Source organism: Brassica napus, chromosome C6, assembly GCF_020379485.1.
Source record: "Brassica napus cultivar Da-Ae chromosome C6, Da-Ae, whole genome shotgun sequence".
In the NCBI taxonomy this organism is placed as follows: Eukaryota; Viridiplantae; Streptophyta; class Magnoliopsida; order Brassicales; family Brassicaceae; genus Brassica; species Brassica napus.
Window position 1 is genome coordinate 28852882 of NC_063449.1, and position 17396 is coordinate 28870277.

A 17396-nucleotide genomic window follows, 5' to 3' on the forward strand; every position below is an offset into this window, starting at 1 on the left:
TATAGAGCTCTGATAATGGCGAACTTGGGCTTAACAGAGCTCTAACAGTCGACTCCTCTCCTCCAATCGAGGAGGAAGAACCCAAAACGCAGAGATTCGACCCAGGCGCCCTTCCTCCGTTACGTCGTGAGAGATGTGCGATCGTGTTTGCGTTGGCTGCTGGAGCTGCTTACCTCAACAATTGGCTTGTTTGGCCTCTTTATTGGTTTGCTCAAGGAACCATGTTCTGGGCTCTCTTCGTTCTTGGCCTCTATTCTTGTCCCTTACCATGGCTGGTTCGTTTTGCTTTCAAACCTATCTCTGGGAAGCAACTTGCTTATTATTTTTGTCTTCTACATGTTTAAGTATATGGCCTTTGATTGATCTGCAGGAGAATTAGCCACAGAACTCACCACCAGAACCATGGACATGTTGAGAACGACTAATCTTGGCATCCTGTAAGTTGCTTTCTTGTTGTCTTGTTTCAGTGTTGTTGTGTTTCTTAGATGAAGTTTTTATTTATATAATGTTTCTGTAACTGCAGATGTCTGAGAAAATCTACAAGAGTTTAGACAAACCCACTCGGTTCTTTAGATTTACACTGCCTCTTGTGATGCTTGCTTATCCTTTCTACTTGGTAATTGAAGTGGGTTTCAATCAAAGTAGTTAGCTTTTCAGCAAAGTTCAAAACTTTTTAAGAATTTTGTCGGAAAGAGTTTCAAAAGACTACTTTTAGGGGCAATGGCTTTAGTACTAAACTTCAATGTTATAATGTTTCTTTTAAGGATCTTTCATTAGTAGTGAAATCACGGGTGTTTAAGTGTTTTTGTTTAAGGTTCGACGAGTTGTTTCTTGTCTGTTTCATGCTAGTTCTGTTGATGTGTTTGTTGTTTGTTATTCTGATCTTATGTTTCATGTTCTTGTTCTTATGTTTCATGTTATTGCATCTGGTTATTGATTCATCTTCGTCTTTCAGGTCAAGACATAGTCAAAGAATGGAGCATTGGGAGTTTTCTTGTGTCACGGAGTGGAGGAAGTCTTGTAGTTTTCTGTTTTGTTGCCTTGTAGCATTGGGAATAAGCTTGTAGTTTTCTGTCATGGAGGAAGTCTTGTAGTTTTCAGTCACTTTTGATCACACATATACTCTCTCATTCTCAACCAACCAAGATCATTTTGTGTAGACATGTTTTTCATAAAATGTTTAATTTTTTTTAAGAACTCTTAATTAAGAGACTTGCATTGGAGATGGTAAATATTAAAATCTCTTAGCTATGTCTCTTAAGTCACTTTACTACTTAAAAACTATTAAAAAATAATTAAGACACCCTAATAAGAACTTTGGGATAATGATGCTCTAAGACCACTTCCATTGGTAAGAGCCTTTAATGGGTTTTTAAAATTAATTTAATTGTTAATTGTGTACTTTATGAAGTTTAGAACCCTTAATATTGTAATTTGTTTTGAGAAGGTCCATTGGGATAACTCTTATGAAGTTCTTAAATTTTTTTTTTAAGAAATTGAATTATTAAATTTAAATTTTACAAAATTTATAAATTATCGGAGAAACAGGCTTCACAGCAACATGTCTCCCAAAGTAAAAACTGCCTTCACTCTCTCTGCAACAATGGAAACACCAAAACCCAAAAATCAAAACACTCTCATTCTCATACCCCTTAAAGTCTAACTAGATAATTGGAAAAAAAAAAAAGCAAACAGCTTTGAAGAGTCTTTGGCTTACATATTTGAAGTTAGCCTGTATTGATCGCAATCAAGATTCACCCACTATCTAATCAAACTCTAATGTGCAAAAGATGAAAAGAGTTCGGTTTAAGGGTAAGTGAAAAGACCGAATCATGTTTGATCGAAATCCATGGCACAAGACCACAACCTCTCTTGATCCAGTTTCACTATAACCTCTGCTTGACGTCTAAGTTCGAACCAGTAATTAGGTTCACCGAATTCGAATTCACAAGAAACCACCGTATTGATTTGGTTTTCATCAGTCCCAAAGGATTCTAAGATGAAATGTAAACTAACATATCTATCGACATCCAAATATGAATCAAATCAATCAGATTCAAGCTCCTAAAGCTAAAGACTTTCATCACCCAAAACCAAACACTTTCACTCTCGATTTCAAACATATGCTCAATACTCATAAACCAAATCAAAAGTTCACATTTTTAATTTATTTCGAAAGTAATAAAAAAAACATAATCATTACCGCACTGGCAATGACAACACCGGTAACAACAGGAACGAGCGTCACATAAGCCTCCCTCTTCAACGTTATCAAATACGCAAACACGGCCGTAAAAACGGCGTCGTCGCACCAATCGCCTGGTTAAACGAAACCGGAGCGAGATGTTCCCGAACACCACCGACACGCAGAAAACGAGGCTCAGCGCGGCGATCTTGAGGAACTGGACGCGGGATCGGATCATCTGCATAGGGACCATCTTCATCCACGCGATGGAGACGTAGCTGAGCAGCGAGCATGCCGTCATGTGGCACATGGTGAGGAAGATCGGGTACTTGAACCCGTAGTTGCTCAGCAGGTACTTGTTGAGGAGCAGGACTCCGATGTTCGACGAGTACCACGACGGAGAAATTTTTTTTTTTTGTCAAATGGAAGAAAGAGAAGGAAGAGAGAGATACACGGAAATTTTTTTCCTTTACATATTCAACCAATACAAAACTGACACTTATGGGTTCTTACTGTCTCTTTAAACTCTGTTTATAGAACCGGTTTTAAATTTTAATTTTCTTTTCATTTATTTTTTTAACTTTTTTGTTCAGAAACCCAGGTAAGAACTCCTGATGGAGCTGCTCTAAGAGGCGTCTCTTGCTGGACACGTGTAGGCGTTTGAGAGGACTGTCTTCATTCTAAGTCGTTTCTCTCTTCTCTCTCTCTAGAAAGTTCTCTGTGCGACGAAAGCTGCGATTCAAGTGAGATTGAGTACCGGCGCAAGTCTTCTCCTTGGTGAGCTTGTAAATGAGAACGGAGATTCCGAGGGCGTGGACAGCTTCGGCGGCGACGAAAAGGTTGTCATGGTCGTGAACAATCACTCTTAAGAAAACGGGAGCAGTCATGGCGGATACAACACCGAGAAAAGCTTTGACCTTTGGTGGTTGCCGGCGAACCCATGTCGTCACGGCGTGGATCGGCTTCTGCGCCGCCTTCATCTTTTGATTTCGCTCTTTGCTTTTGTTACTGGAGATAGAAAATAGTAAAGTCGAGACCTTTCGTGGCTTGGTACGATGATTATAATAACAAACCAAATCTGTCTCTTTTGTGTCGAATTGATTGTTGAGACGATCGGGTGAAGATTATAATAACAAACCAGATCTGTCTCTTTTGTCCCAATTCTTAGGTTGAAAGACTACTTTATGTTAGTATTTTTTTTCTGTTTCGAAACCAGTTTGAATGCTTCTTTGAAGTTCTCTCAGATGCTCTTGCGTTTGTGGTCTCTTGTGTCCTAAACATCCAGACGTTTGTGGTTTTTTTCTTACACGGTTTGTTTGTGTGTCTATTGGCTGACAGAGAAGTTGGAGTTTGCCGCAATGAGGGGAAGGAGCTACACTCCGTCACCACCAAGGGGTTATGGGAGGAGGGGTCGAACAAGCCCAAGCCCTAGAGGAGGTGTTGAGAAGTGATTCCTTGAGTAAAACGTGCATACGAAAGGAGTGAAGACAGTGAGGAGAAGAAGAAGAAACGTGAAGCACAAGAAACAAGCAAGAAGAATCAAGAAACGTGAAGGAAGGAAGAAGAAGAAAAGTCAAGGTCAAAGTCAACAAGGAAGTTAGTTATGTAACTAGTAGTTAAGAAGTGAGTAGTCAAGTTAAGAGTCAGTCGGTTAGTAAGCTATCTAAGTTCAGAGTTGGTAAGAGAGTAAACTAAGAGAATTGGTAAGAGTTGTTAGAATAGTCAAACTTTGGAGTGTAAGATTAGTCTAAGACTAGAAGTATGGAAATAGGTTTAAGTGACCAAGGAAGTATGGTAAGTGTCAGCACGAAGTCTAATATGAAGACTGTCATCGTTTGTAAGAAGTCATGCAAGTATGAATGAAAAATCAGTTTGGAAAAACTAAGTCTTGCATAATCAAAAACAGAGAGAAACAGAGAACAAGAGTAAGAGTTTAAGAGAGAAACAAAACAAACAAAGAGACAAAGTGAAGAACAAATCTGCAATGAGAAGAATCTCAACAGGAGGCCGTTATGGAGGTCGTAGTGTGGACCTCCCGACCAGTCTTTTGGTTCGCAATCTAAGCCATGACTGCAGGTATATACATACTTGATTTCTCTACAACTCCCTTCTTCGGCTATTCTCTTCCCCGCTTATGACTGTTTGGATACCTCATATCTAGTCATGATGTTATGTACTGTGGATACTTTAAGAAAGTTAATGTATGTCATCAAAGCTATCTTGTACTCTTACGTTTTTGCGGTTCATCGTTCATGAAAACCATAGTTCTCTGTATTAGTTGACTATGACTCCAATCTTTATTCATTTTTTTTTTTGCTTTTTTGCAAATTTTACTTTCTCTCTAACTTCTCTTCCTTTTCTTTTCAGGCAAGAAGATCTCAGGAGGTCGTTTGAGCAGTTCGGGCCTCTTAAGGACATGTCTATGCCAAGGGATTACTATACTGGGTAAGTATGTTTGATAGAGATTTTTTTTACAGTAATCCAGTGTTGATAAAAGTGTGTGTGGATTAGTTTTTTGAATTTAGCACATGTTTAGACTTGTACTTTTCAGTCGCCTAAGGAGAAGGATCAAGGATGCAATGTTGCTTGATATGTTTCATGTGTGTGTTAATTGAAGTTGTTGAGGTTTAGCAGTGAATCTAAAGAATTGAAGACATGAATTAGAGTTCTTACGAAGATGTTGTGTATGGTAGTGAAAGAGTTTCGAAGTGAAATTGAGTTTAATAAAAAAATGTTTAATAATTTTTTTTTTAAGAACCTTAAATTAAGAGACTTTGCATTGGAGCATGTAAATGTCAGAGTTTCTTAATGTTGTTTCTTAACACACATTTACTATTTAAAAGTAGTAAAAGAAAAATAAGAGATTCTAAATGGATCTTTGAGATAATAATGCTCTTAGAAAAAAAAGAGAAGATAACAACTTTTTGGCTGGCTTTCTTGACTGGCCAGCTGAAACTTAAATATAGCACATGTTTTAACCCCTCCGTTTGGAGACTGTAACTCTTATTCTATCGTAAGCAAGTAGTTCGTTCAAAAAAAAAAAATCAGATTTTCCTTGGTAATGACAATCGTTTTGTTGTCGATCAGAATCTTACTTTTCTTGGGAATAATTTCTTCATCGTATTGTATATGAATACTCTCTCCGTTCTTTAATATAAGTCGTTTTAGAATTATGCACGTAGATTAAGAAATCATTAATTTTTTATATTTTCTAAACAAAAACATCATTAATTATTTACCTAACCACAAATCAACCAATAATAAAATAGAAGGTATATTATCATTGGTCAAACAACATTAAGTGTTAATAAATTTTACACAGAAAACCGAAAACGTCATATAATTTGGAACATAAAAATTTCTCTAAAACGACTTATATAAAAAAACGGAGGGAGTATTGTATATCAATAAATAGTTAACACTTCACAGAACTCAAGGTTCTTCATTCTTCAAAAACAACAAAAAGACAATATAAAATGTGTGTACATGCATAATCTTGTAACCAACAAAAAAAGGTTTTAATAATAATATTCCTTCGACCTATCTATTTAAATTTATCAATAAAAACTAATTAAATACTACTCTCTCCATTTCGGAATGATCCATGTTTTAGAGTTTTCACAGTTATTAAGAAAACACGTAAATTTTTGATAATAAATGTATTACTTTCCGTGTTTAGTTATTTCCAATGACTTTAAACTAATCAAAATTCAGTAAACACAATTAATGTTTTTGAAGTTTACAATTTGACATTATAACATACATTGAAAATGTAAAATATTGATCTTTTAGAAACAAAATATTTTTCTTAAACATGGATCATGTAGAAACGGAGGGAGTAACTTTTAACTATGCAGTATTAATTTAAAAAATGACACTCATTTATGTTACTAGGAGTAATTTATTTTATCATTGACAAGTTGAAGTGTTTGCTAGTTACAGTGGCGCCCAATCGAATAAAACACTAGTTAAATGTAAATAAACATTATGCTCAAATATATATATATATATGTATATTTGCATATATGCAACCTTTATATTTAATTTCCAGACCCGAACGCAATAATAAAAACATAAATATAGAACCACATCAGATATTCAGTACAGTCACCGTATTTCAGTGTAGTATATATTAGGCCTGGAACTTTTATCCGAGATCCGGATTCGATCCGAGATTCGATCCGGATCCGATCCGAAAATCAGGATATCCGGAGGGGCCGAATCCGGATCCGGATAGTAAAATGTTGGATCCGTCAAAGCCGGATCCAGATCCGGATACTTTAATTTTTTAGTACGGATATCCGGATCCGTAAGTTTTATTAATAATTATTTCAAAAATAGTTATATCTATATATAAAAATTAATTTTATTTAATATACTTTCATTTTATAATAGTATATATAAATTTTATGTAAATTTTGTAATATTATACATAGAAATAATTAAAAAAATTATATATATTTTTATTTTTAAATTATTGTTAATATTTTATATATATAGATATTATTTTTTATTTATTTTAAGGATCCAAATCCGGATCCGGATATCCGCCGGATATTACAATTTTTAGAAGGATATCTGACATCCGGATATCCGAGAACCCCGGATCCGGATAAGGATAGTAAAATTATGGATCCGCCGGATAAGGATCCGGATCCGGATACCTTAAAATTGTCCGGATACCCGATTCGTCCCAGGCCTAGTATATATGTAGTTCTCAGCCAGTCAAAAATTACATCATAGAGCAATAGATCCAAGAGATTCCGCAATATATATTATAGGTTATAGCTAGTAATCATATAAAAAATTGGGCATGATTGAAAGACTGGAAGGGGTATGCCCTTTTACAAAAAAAAAAAAAAAAAAAGACTGGAAGGGTTATAGCTTACTAACATGATTCTCGTGGTCGAATTTTTATTTTGGTAATTACCCCATTAACTGTAGTGCATTCTTTTTTTACACAAAAACTATTGTGTGTTCCAACGTCCAAGTTAATTATGACATATGTCGTTTTATTGTAAAGCAAAGTGGGTCAACATAAAACCTTTATGTACTATATAAGTCTAATAATGCAGAAAATACAAGTAGACACTCTCCACACATTGTGCTACTTATTCATAATTACGACGTTGCAACTCCAAGCCAACGTTCATAGTTATGAAGGTGACGCGCATGCAGGATAGTCGGTCCATATATAAGACGATAGTCGGTCCATATATAAGACGAGAGACATTTAAACGAATGCCATCCAATAGTTATTTAGATTTTATACTCAATTGTTATTAAATAAATACATATTATTTCTATGTAATTTTCACATGGGGGTAAGTTATTCGCTGAAAATGGAGGACGGTTGATTGACAATCCGGACCTACTATATAACAAAATAATAATACAGATTTTGTTCTTTTATATATTAATGTCATGTGTTTTATAACATGGAAAGGACGAAACAGAAAAACAAAACAACTTGGAAGAATATTTAATAGCAGACCACTTCAACTTGTAACCTTTATACCTTTAATTTTCTCTCTCTCTCTCTCTAAAATGGAAAAACAAATCAACGTAGAGAGTAGTGCTACTCACCATCAGGAAGACAATAATGCTTCCGCAATAACAACCTCCACCGTCGCCGCCGTCAATTCGTCGGAATCTTGGTCTTCTAAAAGATATTTAGTGCAAGACACTGAAGCCGGTGGAAAACGGCGGAAGAGAAACGGTGGCAATGGTAATAAGAATCCGACTTATAGAGGAGTAAGGAAGAGGAGCTGGGGGAAATGGGTGTCGGAGATTAGAGAACCAAAGAAGAAATCGAGAATCTGGCTTGGGACTTATCCAACGGCTGAGATGGCAGCTCGAGCTCATGACGTTGCGGCTTTAGCTATTAAAGGCAACTCCGGTTATCTAAACTTCCCGGAACTGTCCGGTTTGCTTCCTCGTCCGGTTAGCTGCTCTCCAAAGGATATACAAGCCGCAGCTGCCAAAGCCGCAGAAGTCATGTGGCAAGAACCGGTTATAGATGAGAAATTAGCCAATGAGCGAAGTCATTCCGAGTTGTCTACAGCTCAGTCTTCGACTTCCAGCAGTTTTGTGTTTTCTTCAGACACGATAGATAGTTTGAGTACGGACAAGGAAAGCAACGAAGAGACGGTGTTTGATTTGCCGGATCTTTTCATGGAAGGATTTTTAAACCACGACGACTCGTTTGGCTACTACGAGAGCACGACTACTTGGCAGCTTTACGGAGAGGATGTAGGGTTCGCCTGGCTAGATGACTAAAGTACCCTACCGTTGTTTACGTACGTACGTATAGTTCCATGCATGCATTATGGTTTAAACTGATTTTTACTATCTTTTTGTTAATTATTACGTTTATGTTGTTAATTACTTTTTTTTGTGAAATATGAGCTCCTTTTGAATAATTGTATGTGTTTCAAAAATTGAAGTAATGTAAGTGAATCTAATAAGTGGCAGTGGCTGTGGCAAGAACGTATTTTTAGAGTAAAATACACAGAAAATAAGAAGACAACGTTTGCTGATAGTGACACTCTCTCGAGGCTCTAAGAGCACCATTATCCTAGATATCTTAAATGGGTCACTTATTTTTTTTTAAATATTTTTTAACTGTAAAAATTAATTAAAAAATTGGATTAAGAGATCCAAGAATTTATGTGCTCCATTGCAAGTCTCTTATTTAAGGGTTCTTAAAAAAAAATTTAATTAAACACCAAAGTTTTTTGATTTTTCTTATTAAACTTAATTTTTTTCTTAAAACATAGTACAAGATAACATTTTAAACATTGATTTTAAAATAAAAACATAAAAAATAAATATTGATCAAAATTTTCATCGTCCGTCCCTCAAAAATGTTATGAGAAGAGGATGCCATATATGAAATTTTGAAAATTTTGTGAAGACAAGAAGAATAGAAGATTGAAAATTTTGCTTTTCAAGTGAATTGCAAATATATATAGAGAAGGATAGAAGTTGTTGTGAATTGCTTGTGAAGATAAGTTGAAGTAGAGAATGGAGTAGATTACTTTGTGAATTGCTTTTCAAGTGAATTGCAAATATATATAGAGAAGGATGGAAGTTGTCACTCGTGAACTATATGTGTGAACTTTAACAGAAGACTACAAACACCACAAGACTCCAACTCTCTCTGTCACTCTTGTACACCCGTGACACAAATACAAGTCAATGACACAATTACAACTCAATGACTCAATGACACAAGACAATGAAACAACAACTCTCTGTCACTCGTGAATGCTCCACTCCAATACCCGTGAATGCTCCACTCCAATGCTCCACTCCACTTCACCACCTGAAACAACAAGAATGAGAAACACAAATCTTTTAATGCTCTAGAACACAAGACAGTGAAACATCAAGACGCTTGAAACTTAAACTACAAGGACAGTAACAACAAGAAACTTGAACTACAAGGAACAGAGAATTAAACCGAAGGTCAAGCAACAAGAAACAACTTAAAAGTTTGAAAGTTTTTAGATTTACCTCTGTTGCAACTGGAACCTGACTCATGTCACTTGATCCATCCATGTAAAGGCAACAAAGACAGAACAATCAAAAAGAATCTAGCATTATCTGGACAAGTGTATGACCATATTACCTGGCAGAAAATACTTGCCATCTGGTGTGAAGGTGGCTTCTAGGGATGTACCTTGTGAAGGCTCCAAACTAAAACCACATTTCTACAAAACAAAGAAAAAATGATCAGCTCGCTTCAACATCTTCTCACCAATAGCTGAATGACCATTCTCTGCAGCAGTGTAAAGAGGAGTCTCTCCTTCAAAATTCTGCTTTGACAACAACTCTCTCAACTCTTCTCCATCGCAACCGCCTCGAATCAGCACTTTAACCTTCCCTAAGTTCTCAGTTCTAGCAGCTATATGGAGATCACCTCTCTTCCCTGGCGACTCAGTCTTCTTCCTCCTCTCACCGATGAAGCTCAGCTGCCTCTCCATCACCACACGGAATCTCTTCTGCTTCTCTAGAAACCCGCCGCGGAAACTCTTCTGCCTCTCCATCGTTGCTGCTTTGCCAAAACTAGGAAGCTTCTCCATAATAACTCCACGTTTCTGATTATGTACAGTGGCAACACCTCGGAAGCTCTGCTATTTCTCCATTGATCTTCTGAGCCTGCTTGGGTGATGATGATTCTCGACACTCTGCTTCTCCTCCATTATAGTCATATTGTTACTCCAATTTTTTCGTCGTTATCAACAAAGATACCTAATATAACCCCAAATCTAGAAAAGGTACAAACTTTTCTTGAAATCACCTCGAAGCATCCATTTTTAAGCAGGAAAGAAACGAACTTTATGGAAAACGAATTGGAGAGTAGACAGCAAATCTTCCCCAAAACTGTGAATAAACTTGGAATTGATTGAAGATTGGAAAAACTAAAAGTTCAGATTGAAACTGATTGATTCCGTTACCTTCAGAAGACCAAGAAAAACATTAGCAAAAATCTGAGAAACAAAGCAGAATCTTGAAGGAGCGAATCATCCTCGCTCGATGTCACCAGCAGATCATCAGTCCTGTGGAACACCACCGAACGTATCTTCCCTCCCTGCAAATTCAACGATGAGATCAATCTTGAGAATTGGATTTTGGCAAAGTTAATCGGAGATCATAGAAAAAAGTAGTTGCGTACGAAGTCGGAGAAGACTGCTCCGATGGCCATACTACGTACCAGTCCATCGTCTAGCTCCGTCAACGACATCTTCACGGTGAACAAACTGTGGAAGCACGAGACAGAGAGGAAGAGATAGAGAGGAAGAGAGAAAGGTGAAGAGAGGAAGGCAAAGACAGGAAGAGAAGAGACGTCTCTTCCAGTGCTTAATTAAGAGACGTCTCCTATGATTATTACATTTTTTCTTTTTTTTTTAAATCCCAATTACACTAAGAAACCTGTGTAAGATACATGGATAATGATGCTCTAACTTTATAAAGTCGTTTCTACTATTCTCTTTCACCCTGGATTTAGAGAATCTAAAGGAATATAGACGAACTTTGACTTCAAGAGCCAAAGCATCCCTTTACGACACATGTATTAGAGCATCTGCATTATTGAACCCCCTTTTGGGGTTCATAGGATTATTTTAATATATTTTTGGTGGGTCCTTGAATAGTGATGAACATCTATCTATTGTGTTCTTGCATTAGTGAACCTGAAAAAGGGTTCATAAGAATAAAATAATATTATTTTTTAAATTTTTTAAAACTTTTCAATATATTGAAATTTCATGAATAAAATATAATAATATTTTAAAATATTTTAAAACTTTTTATTCAATACATTAAGAATAGATTACATAAAAAAAATTACATAAAAGTTTTATTCAATACATTTCAGAATTCATACATTTGAGATTTCAAGAAAATACAAAGATTATTCATCTTCATCACGAAACTTTTGCCATACATTCTCCATTAAATCAGCTTTCAAACGATCATGCTTTTCTGTATCTCGAACTTCTCTGCGAATGCCTAACATATTATCGACCCAAAAATTCTGTACAACTACTCGATACTCACCTACGCTCGTTGATATTAAGAGTTTTCAAGGCTCCTAAGACAAATGTTGTAGTATAAAAGATTGTCGAAACAGTTCTGAGGGATATCAAAGCACCGAGAATGCAAGTACTCACTTAATCTAAGTGCAACCAATGATTTAGATGGGTTTTAAACTACTACTAATACTACAAAGCAATAACAGAATGATACTTTCTTGACTAAGGGAAGAGAGAACTCATGGGCATAGGGATTAGACCTTGGGTGATCAAGTATCGAACTAAGGATGACAAATGATCAATCAAACTATCAACCTTAAGCCTAGACACAATTCTTTTAAGCAAGCTCTATGTCTAGATGAACGCTCATTTGCTAACATATCTCAAACATCAAATGTCTTTGGTTGAATAATATGAAAGCAATCATTACTAACAAGTCTATTAGCTATTTTAGCACTTTTAACAACAAATGTCTTTGGCAAAGTATACTAAAAGCCTGGAGAGTTGTCTCAGGCATTTCATCAAACACCTTTTGGGTGGGAAATGTCTATTGATCAACTTTTGAGTGGCCAACTCAGAAGATGCATTATGAATACTCTACTAGCAAGGAACAAGAATGATCTACACTAAAACATCCTAGAACTAACCGAATCACCCTTAATCTCCCTAACCCATGAATTCAAAAGGTGATTACTCACTAATCTCCATGATTCCTCTTAAACCCATATTTGATTTTATATTAATCATGTAGAGAAATAGATAAGAAATCAACAAGAACACAAGATGAAAGCAATGAAATCTGAATCAAAAGAAGTTTTTACTAGTTCTTCTCTCTCGAAAAGAGATTCTCTGCCTCCAATGAGTTACAAAAGTACTTAACTTAGGTTTAGAAAGTGTAAAAACATCAAAAAAATGACCAAAAGGCCCCTGAAATAACATAAAAATCGTCCAAGCAAAACACGCGGAGTGACCTAGCATAGTCGCTCCAGGAGGTCACTCCCGACGCGTTTCTTTGTGTCTCGACCCGTCAAAACGCGAGTGACTTGAGCTGGTCGCTCTGGCTGGTCGCTCTGGCTGGGAGTGACTTGAGCTAGTCGCTCTGCCTGGTCGCTCTGGCTGGGAGCGACCTCGGTAGGTCGCTCTGAGAGGTCACTCTGCGATGCTCGACCAGGATGGACATGTCTCTAGTAAAATGATCATAACTCCTTCATTACATCTCCAAATGACTTGAAACCACTTCCATTAGAAAGCTAACTCAATTTTCTGTGTCTCCACAAAAGCTTAGCAACAGAAGATTTCTCTAAAGGCTTCATACATGCTCATCTTTCACCTCCTTTTGGATCACAATGCTCCCAAACATCTCAAATCACTCCATGGCACACTCCAACACCTAATAAGGACAATGAATGCAAAATGCAACCTAGACATGGCTAAATCCTAATCTATATGATGAAAATTCTCATGGATGAATGGATAAAACAATGTAAATATGCAAGATATCAACTCCCCTAAACTTGTTCTTTTACTTGTCCACAAGTGAACTTTCTAGAACTCATAGGGAGAGAGGTTTGAAGTTGGGAGCTCATAGCCAAAAGAAACACAACTAGCACACACAATTAGCACACTCTCTTATTACACTCTAGCTTCTCTAGGTCTATCTCAACTCTTTTTGCCCTTACACTCATCATCAATCATCCACATATTCAAATCAACCAACTCTTACATTCGTTAAGCACAAAACATTAGGTGAATTCTTGCAAATGGTCAGTTGGTCCAAATCATTTGGTTGGGTAAGGGAATGCTTTTATTCAAGTGATTCAAGAGGTTCAAAACATATGATCTTTAAGGTGGTTTACTCTCGAAACAAGTAGACTTGACATTGCACATAATATATCTAAGAAAGGGATCAACTCATGCATACAATGCTCAATCTCCATTGTTCTACCCTTTTCCCAAACATACAATTACACAATCATTCCCAAATGTCAAACCCAACTCACATCTCTCACCAAAAGATCCTAAGAGCATTAACTCCTTCTCTTTGAAATCTACAAGGGATTTTTCACAACCTCAAAACATTACTTAGCTCCTAACAACTTTGCTAGCCCCCTTTTTCTTTCTTTTTCTTTTCTTTTCATATTTTTATTTTTTATTTTTTTTCTTCATTTTTTATTTTCTTTTCTTTTTTATTTCATTTTTTTTTTTTTTTTTTTAGGTGGGGGCCAAAACTTTCATAACTTGAGCTAGAAGTTTATCTACTTATCCCAATAAAACAATTCACTTAAACACAAAGAGTCATTTCTTTTCCTTTTTCATTGCTCCCAAATCATAATCACAACACTCATCCCCCACCTATAGCTAGACAATAGAGTGCCCAATCTAGCAAGAATGAAGATCAAGCATTGTCGTTCCCGATACTCTCAACATTATGCACATGTAAGACTTTCCGAAGAAGACCTCACTCATCAAACAATGAAAGCTTAAAAGGAGGGAAAGGTTTTTTTTTTTTGGGAGTGGTCTACCACTAGAGTTTGTCAAAATAAGATTGGCATAAAGGATGTGACAACTAAAGTGTGTATAGCCATGACTCAGTACACAAGGGACCATGAGCAAGAAGCATTAAGTTCATTCAGTTCAAATAGGGTTTGTAGTTGGCTTCAAAGACTGAGTTTCAGCAATCAACTAGTTTCAGGAAGAGTTTTCAAGGCTCGAAGCATACAAGTCTTTTTGAGAGGTGCATAAGCTACTCAGGTGCAAAGTAGTGTTCTTTACAAGGCGTTTAAAATCATTGCTCCCAATGCAAGTGAATGCAACCTATATGCTCTAGACTCTCCTAAAAATGCAAGTGATGCAATCTATATGATTTGTTTTTTTATTTTTTATGCTAAAAGGTATGTATGCAGGACTCAATGAAAAATCATCAAAGCAAACATGATCAAATACTTGGTACCTCCCCCAAACTTAGATGACACAGTCTCTGTGTTGTCAAGCAGAGATAGATACCCAAAAGAGAAAGCTAATATGCAAAAATGAAATGGTATATTCAAGGGAAAGTAGAGAAGTACCTCAAGTGGAAAGTGGAGAAGGAGGATCCTTCTCAATGTAGGGGTCTCCAGAAGTGATGGTTCCACAATACTCAACATCCAGTGGAGACTGAATTGGGTAAGAGACAGCTTCTTTGACATTGAGGAGTGTGACCTTCTTGTTGGCGAAATCGATGCAAGCACCCACAGTAGTAAGGAATGGTGTGCCCAGGATCAATGGAACTCTCTTCTCAGTTGCCATCTTCAAGACAGTGAGGTTTATGGGGATGGTGCAAGATCCAATCTTCAAAGGGAAATCCTTGATGAGACCAATAGGGGTAGTAGAAGAAAAATCCCCAAACGTGAGAGAGGAAGTATCTGGCTCCATGTGTTCAATCTCAAGACTCTTCACCATCTCCATTGAGATCACATTCACACTTGCACCAGAATCAACAAGAGCATCATCAAAGTTGAGCTTACCAAGAGAGCAAGACAAGGTGAACTTCCCTTGGGATTCTAGTTTAGGGAGAGACGTTGGTGTGACTGGTGGATCAAGTTTCAAAGTTGAGATGTTGAGAAGCTCTGCTACTTCTGCTTGGTGGTCTACAATGTCCTTGATGAGCATCATTTGGACATGAGCCTCACGCATACCTGAAATCGCTGGAAGCTTAACTCCAATATCACTTAGGTTTTTTCTGAACTTGGAAATCACCTTCTTCTGAGCTTTGGTGAGAACCCTTTGTGGAAATGGGAGCTTGTCATAGGGTGACTGCTCAACCTCAGTGGTGTCCTCCAGCTTGACCTCTTTCAGCTTCTGGTTAGCTCTCTTCGCAACTGGTTTCTCAGCCATGGGTTCATCTCCCTTCAAAATCTTTACTTCAACCATTTTGTCAGCTTCCTCCACAATCTTTGCTTCAGCTGTTGCTACAATCAGATGTTGAACCTGTTCAATCTCAGTTCCAAACACCAATCTTTCAATTTCATCTACCTCTTTCTTGTGGTTACTCAATTCAATCCCTGAAGAAGTGGTAGAGAGGACAACATTGCAATACTCCTTGGGTGTTTGCTCAGATTTTCCAGGCAGAGACCCTTGCTGGCGATTCTGGTGAGTGGTCATGGAAGCAAACTGGTTTTCCAAAGCCCTGAACTTGTTGTTGAGCTCATTGTAACTTCCATCAATCTTGGAGTGAAGGTTCTTCAACTCATAACCAACCTGCTTTTCACTTCTAGTCTGAGACTCCAAGATCTGTTTCAGTAGAACATCAGTGCTGCTTTCCTGAGGAGTAGAGGTAGAAGGATTAACTTGTTGTTGAGAAGACTGGTTCCCTTTGTTGGAGAAACCAGGAGGAGGGTTTTGCTGAGGCTGATAGTTGCCTTGCTGGTTGTTCCTAGGCTGATAACCACTCTGTTGGTTGTTAGGATAAGATTTCTGTTGGTAGTTGTTGTACTGAAAGTTGGGCTCTTTCTTGTACCAACTGCCATTGTTGTTGATGAAACACATCTCTTCTTGACCTTCCAAACCCTCAACCTCATTGATCCCAGGTGGTGCATCTTGGTTTGAGTTACCAACAAAGTTCAGCTGCTCTTGGGTGGATTTATCAGCAATGAGTATGTCTATCTTATCCTAAAGAGCCTTTAACTCCTTCCTCGTCTACTTGTCATCTGTTCTACTGCCTCTGTCGTGGTCTCCACTGTAGAGTGCGTCACTCTTTACCATGTTGTCAACCAGCTCCTCTGCATCTTCCTCAGTTCTTCCAAAGAAGAACCCATTGCTAGCTGTATCCAATCTGGCTCTGTACTTAGGAAGAGCTCCCCTGTAGAATGTGCTCAACAGGCTTTCCTTAGAGAAACCATGGTGAGGGCATTGAGCTTGGTAGCCTTTGAATCTCTCTCAGGCTTCACTGAATCCTTCCAAGCCCTTCTGTTGAAAGCTGGAGATCTCATTTCTCAGCTTAGCAGTTCTTGAAGTAGAGAAGAACTTCTCCAAGAATGCTTTCTTGCAGTCATCCCAAGTGGTGATAGAGTCGCTGAGTAGAGACTTATCCTACCGACGCGCCTTATCCCCCAAAGAGAAAGGGAATAACTTCAGCTTTAAGGCATCCTCTGACACACCATTGGTTTTTGACAACCAGCAGTAGCTGTCGAACCTGTCCAAGTGATCGAATGGGTCCTCTAAAGCCAAGCCATGAAATTTGTTGTTCTCGATCACGTTGAGGAGTCCTGACTTGACCTCAAAGTTGTTGGCTGCCACAGCCGGTGCTCGGATTCCCAGTCTATGACCATGAATGTTGGGCCGGTCATAAGTATCAATGGGTCGAGCTGCCCGCGGTTGGTGTTCTGCCCCTTGTTGTGGATCTGCCATATCAACGTCCAATTCCTGCAAGTGGGCTTGTTGCTCTTCTTCTCTTCTATCTCTAGCCACTACAAGAAAAAGAGGTTTTTATAGCGGAATAGGATAGCGTTTTTTTCGTTTATGCTATGGTTGATATATCATTTAATTTTAGATAGCGTTTCCGAAATGCAAACGCTATCTTTAGCTGGACCGATTTTTAAAAAAATTTTGTTACATACTTTACATAGCACTTCAGGTGAGAAACGCTATGATAGCATATTTTTAATAGCACATAACTCAAAACGTTATGTTTACCT

General features: G+C 37.5%; 3 protein-coding genes, 1 long non-coding RNA gene and 2 other non-coding genes across 8 annotated transcripts; 4 read left to right on the top strand and 2 right to left on the bottom strand.

Moving 5' to 3' along the window:
• The first annotated feature begins 9 nt into the window (after positions 1 to 9).
• LOC125588649 lies at positions 10 to 1251 on the top strand. Its single transcript, XM_048760227.1, has 3 exons — positions 10 to 275; positions 371 to 437; positions 956 to 1251. Exons 1-3 carry the CDS (start codon positions 134 to 136, stop codon positions 1065 to 1067), a joined length of 321 nt encoding a protein of 106 aa, XP_048616184.1. The 5' UTR covers positions 10 to 133; the 3' UTR covers positions 1068 to 1251.
• A 216-nt stretch (positions 1252 to 1467) lies between these two features.
• LOC106406532 lies at positions 1468 to 2684 on the bottom strand. Its single transcript, XR_007324781.1, has 2 exons — positions 2204 to 2684; positions 1468 to 1595 (listed from the first exon to the last, which is right to left on the bottom strand). It is a non-coding gene; the product is annotated as an uncharacterized LOC106406532 (long non-coding RNA).
• Positions 2685 to 2845: 161 nt separating this feature from the next.
• Positions 2846 to 5061, top strand: LOC106406533. 3 transcript variants are annotated; one of them, XR_007324779.1, is made up of 4 exons: positions 2846 to 3235; positions 3524 to 4261; positions 4553 to 4630; positions 4722 to 5061. It is a non-coding gene; the product is annotated as an uncharacterized LOC106406533 (transcript). The 3 variants fall into 3 exon arrangements; XR_007324780.1 differs by having other exon boundaries at positions 4737 to 5061; XR_007324778.1 differs by having other exon boundaries at positions 4553 to 5061.
• Positions 5062 to 6786: 1725 nt separating this feature from the next.
• On the top strand, positions 6787 to 8577 carry LOC106405117 (ethylene-responsive transcription factor ERF035). Its single transcript, XM_013845716.3, has one exon. The coding sequence runs from the start codon at positions 7610 to 7612 to the stop codon at positions 8462 to 8464; it is 855 nt and encodes a 284-aa protein (XP_013701170.2). The 5' UTR covers positions 6787 to 7609; the 3' UTR covers positions 8465 to 8577.
• A 6213-nt stretch (positions 8578 to 14790) lies between these two features.
• On the bottom strand, positions 14791 to 15911 carry LOC125588458. The gene is made up of 3 exons (XM_048759808.1): positions 15875 to 15911; positions 15202 to 15764; positions 14791 to 15153 (listed from the first exon to the last, which is right to left on the bottom strand). Exons 1-3 carry the CDS (start codon positions 15909 to 15911, stop codon positions 14791 to 14793), a joined length of 963 nt encoding a protein of 320 aa, XP_048615765.1.
• Positions 15912 to 16594: 683 nt separating this feature from the next.
• Positions 16595 to 16701, top strand: LOC125589356. The gene has a single exon (XR_007325545.1). It is a non-coding gene; the product is annotated as a small nucleolar RNA R71 (small nucleolar RNA).
• Positions 16702 to 17396: the final 695 nt, after the last annotated feature.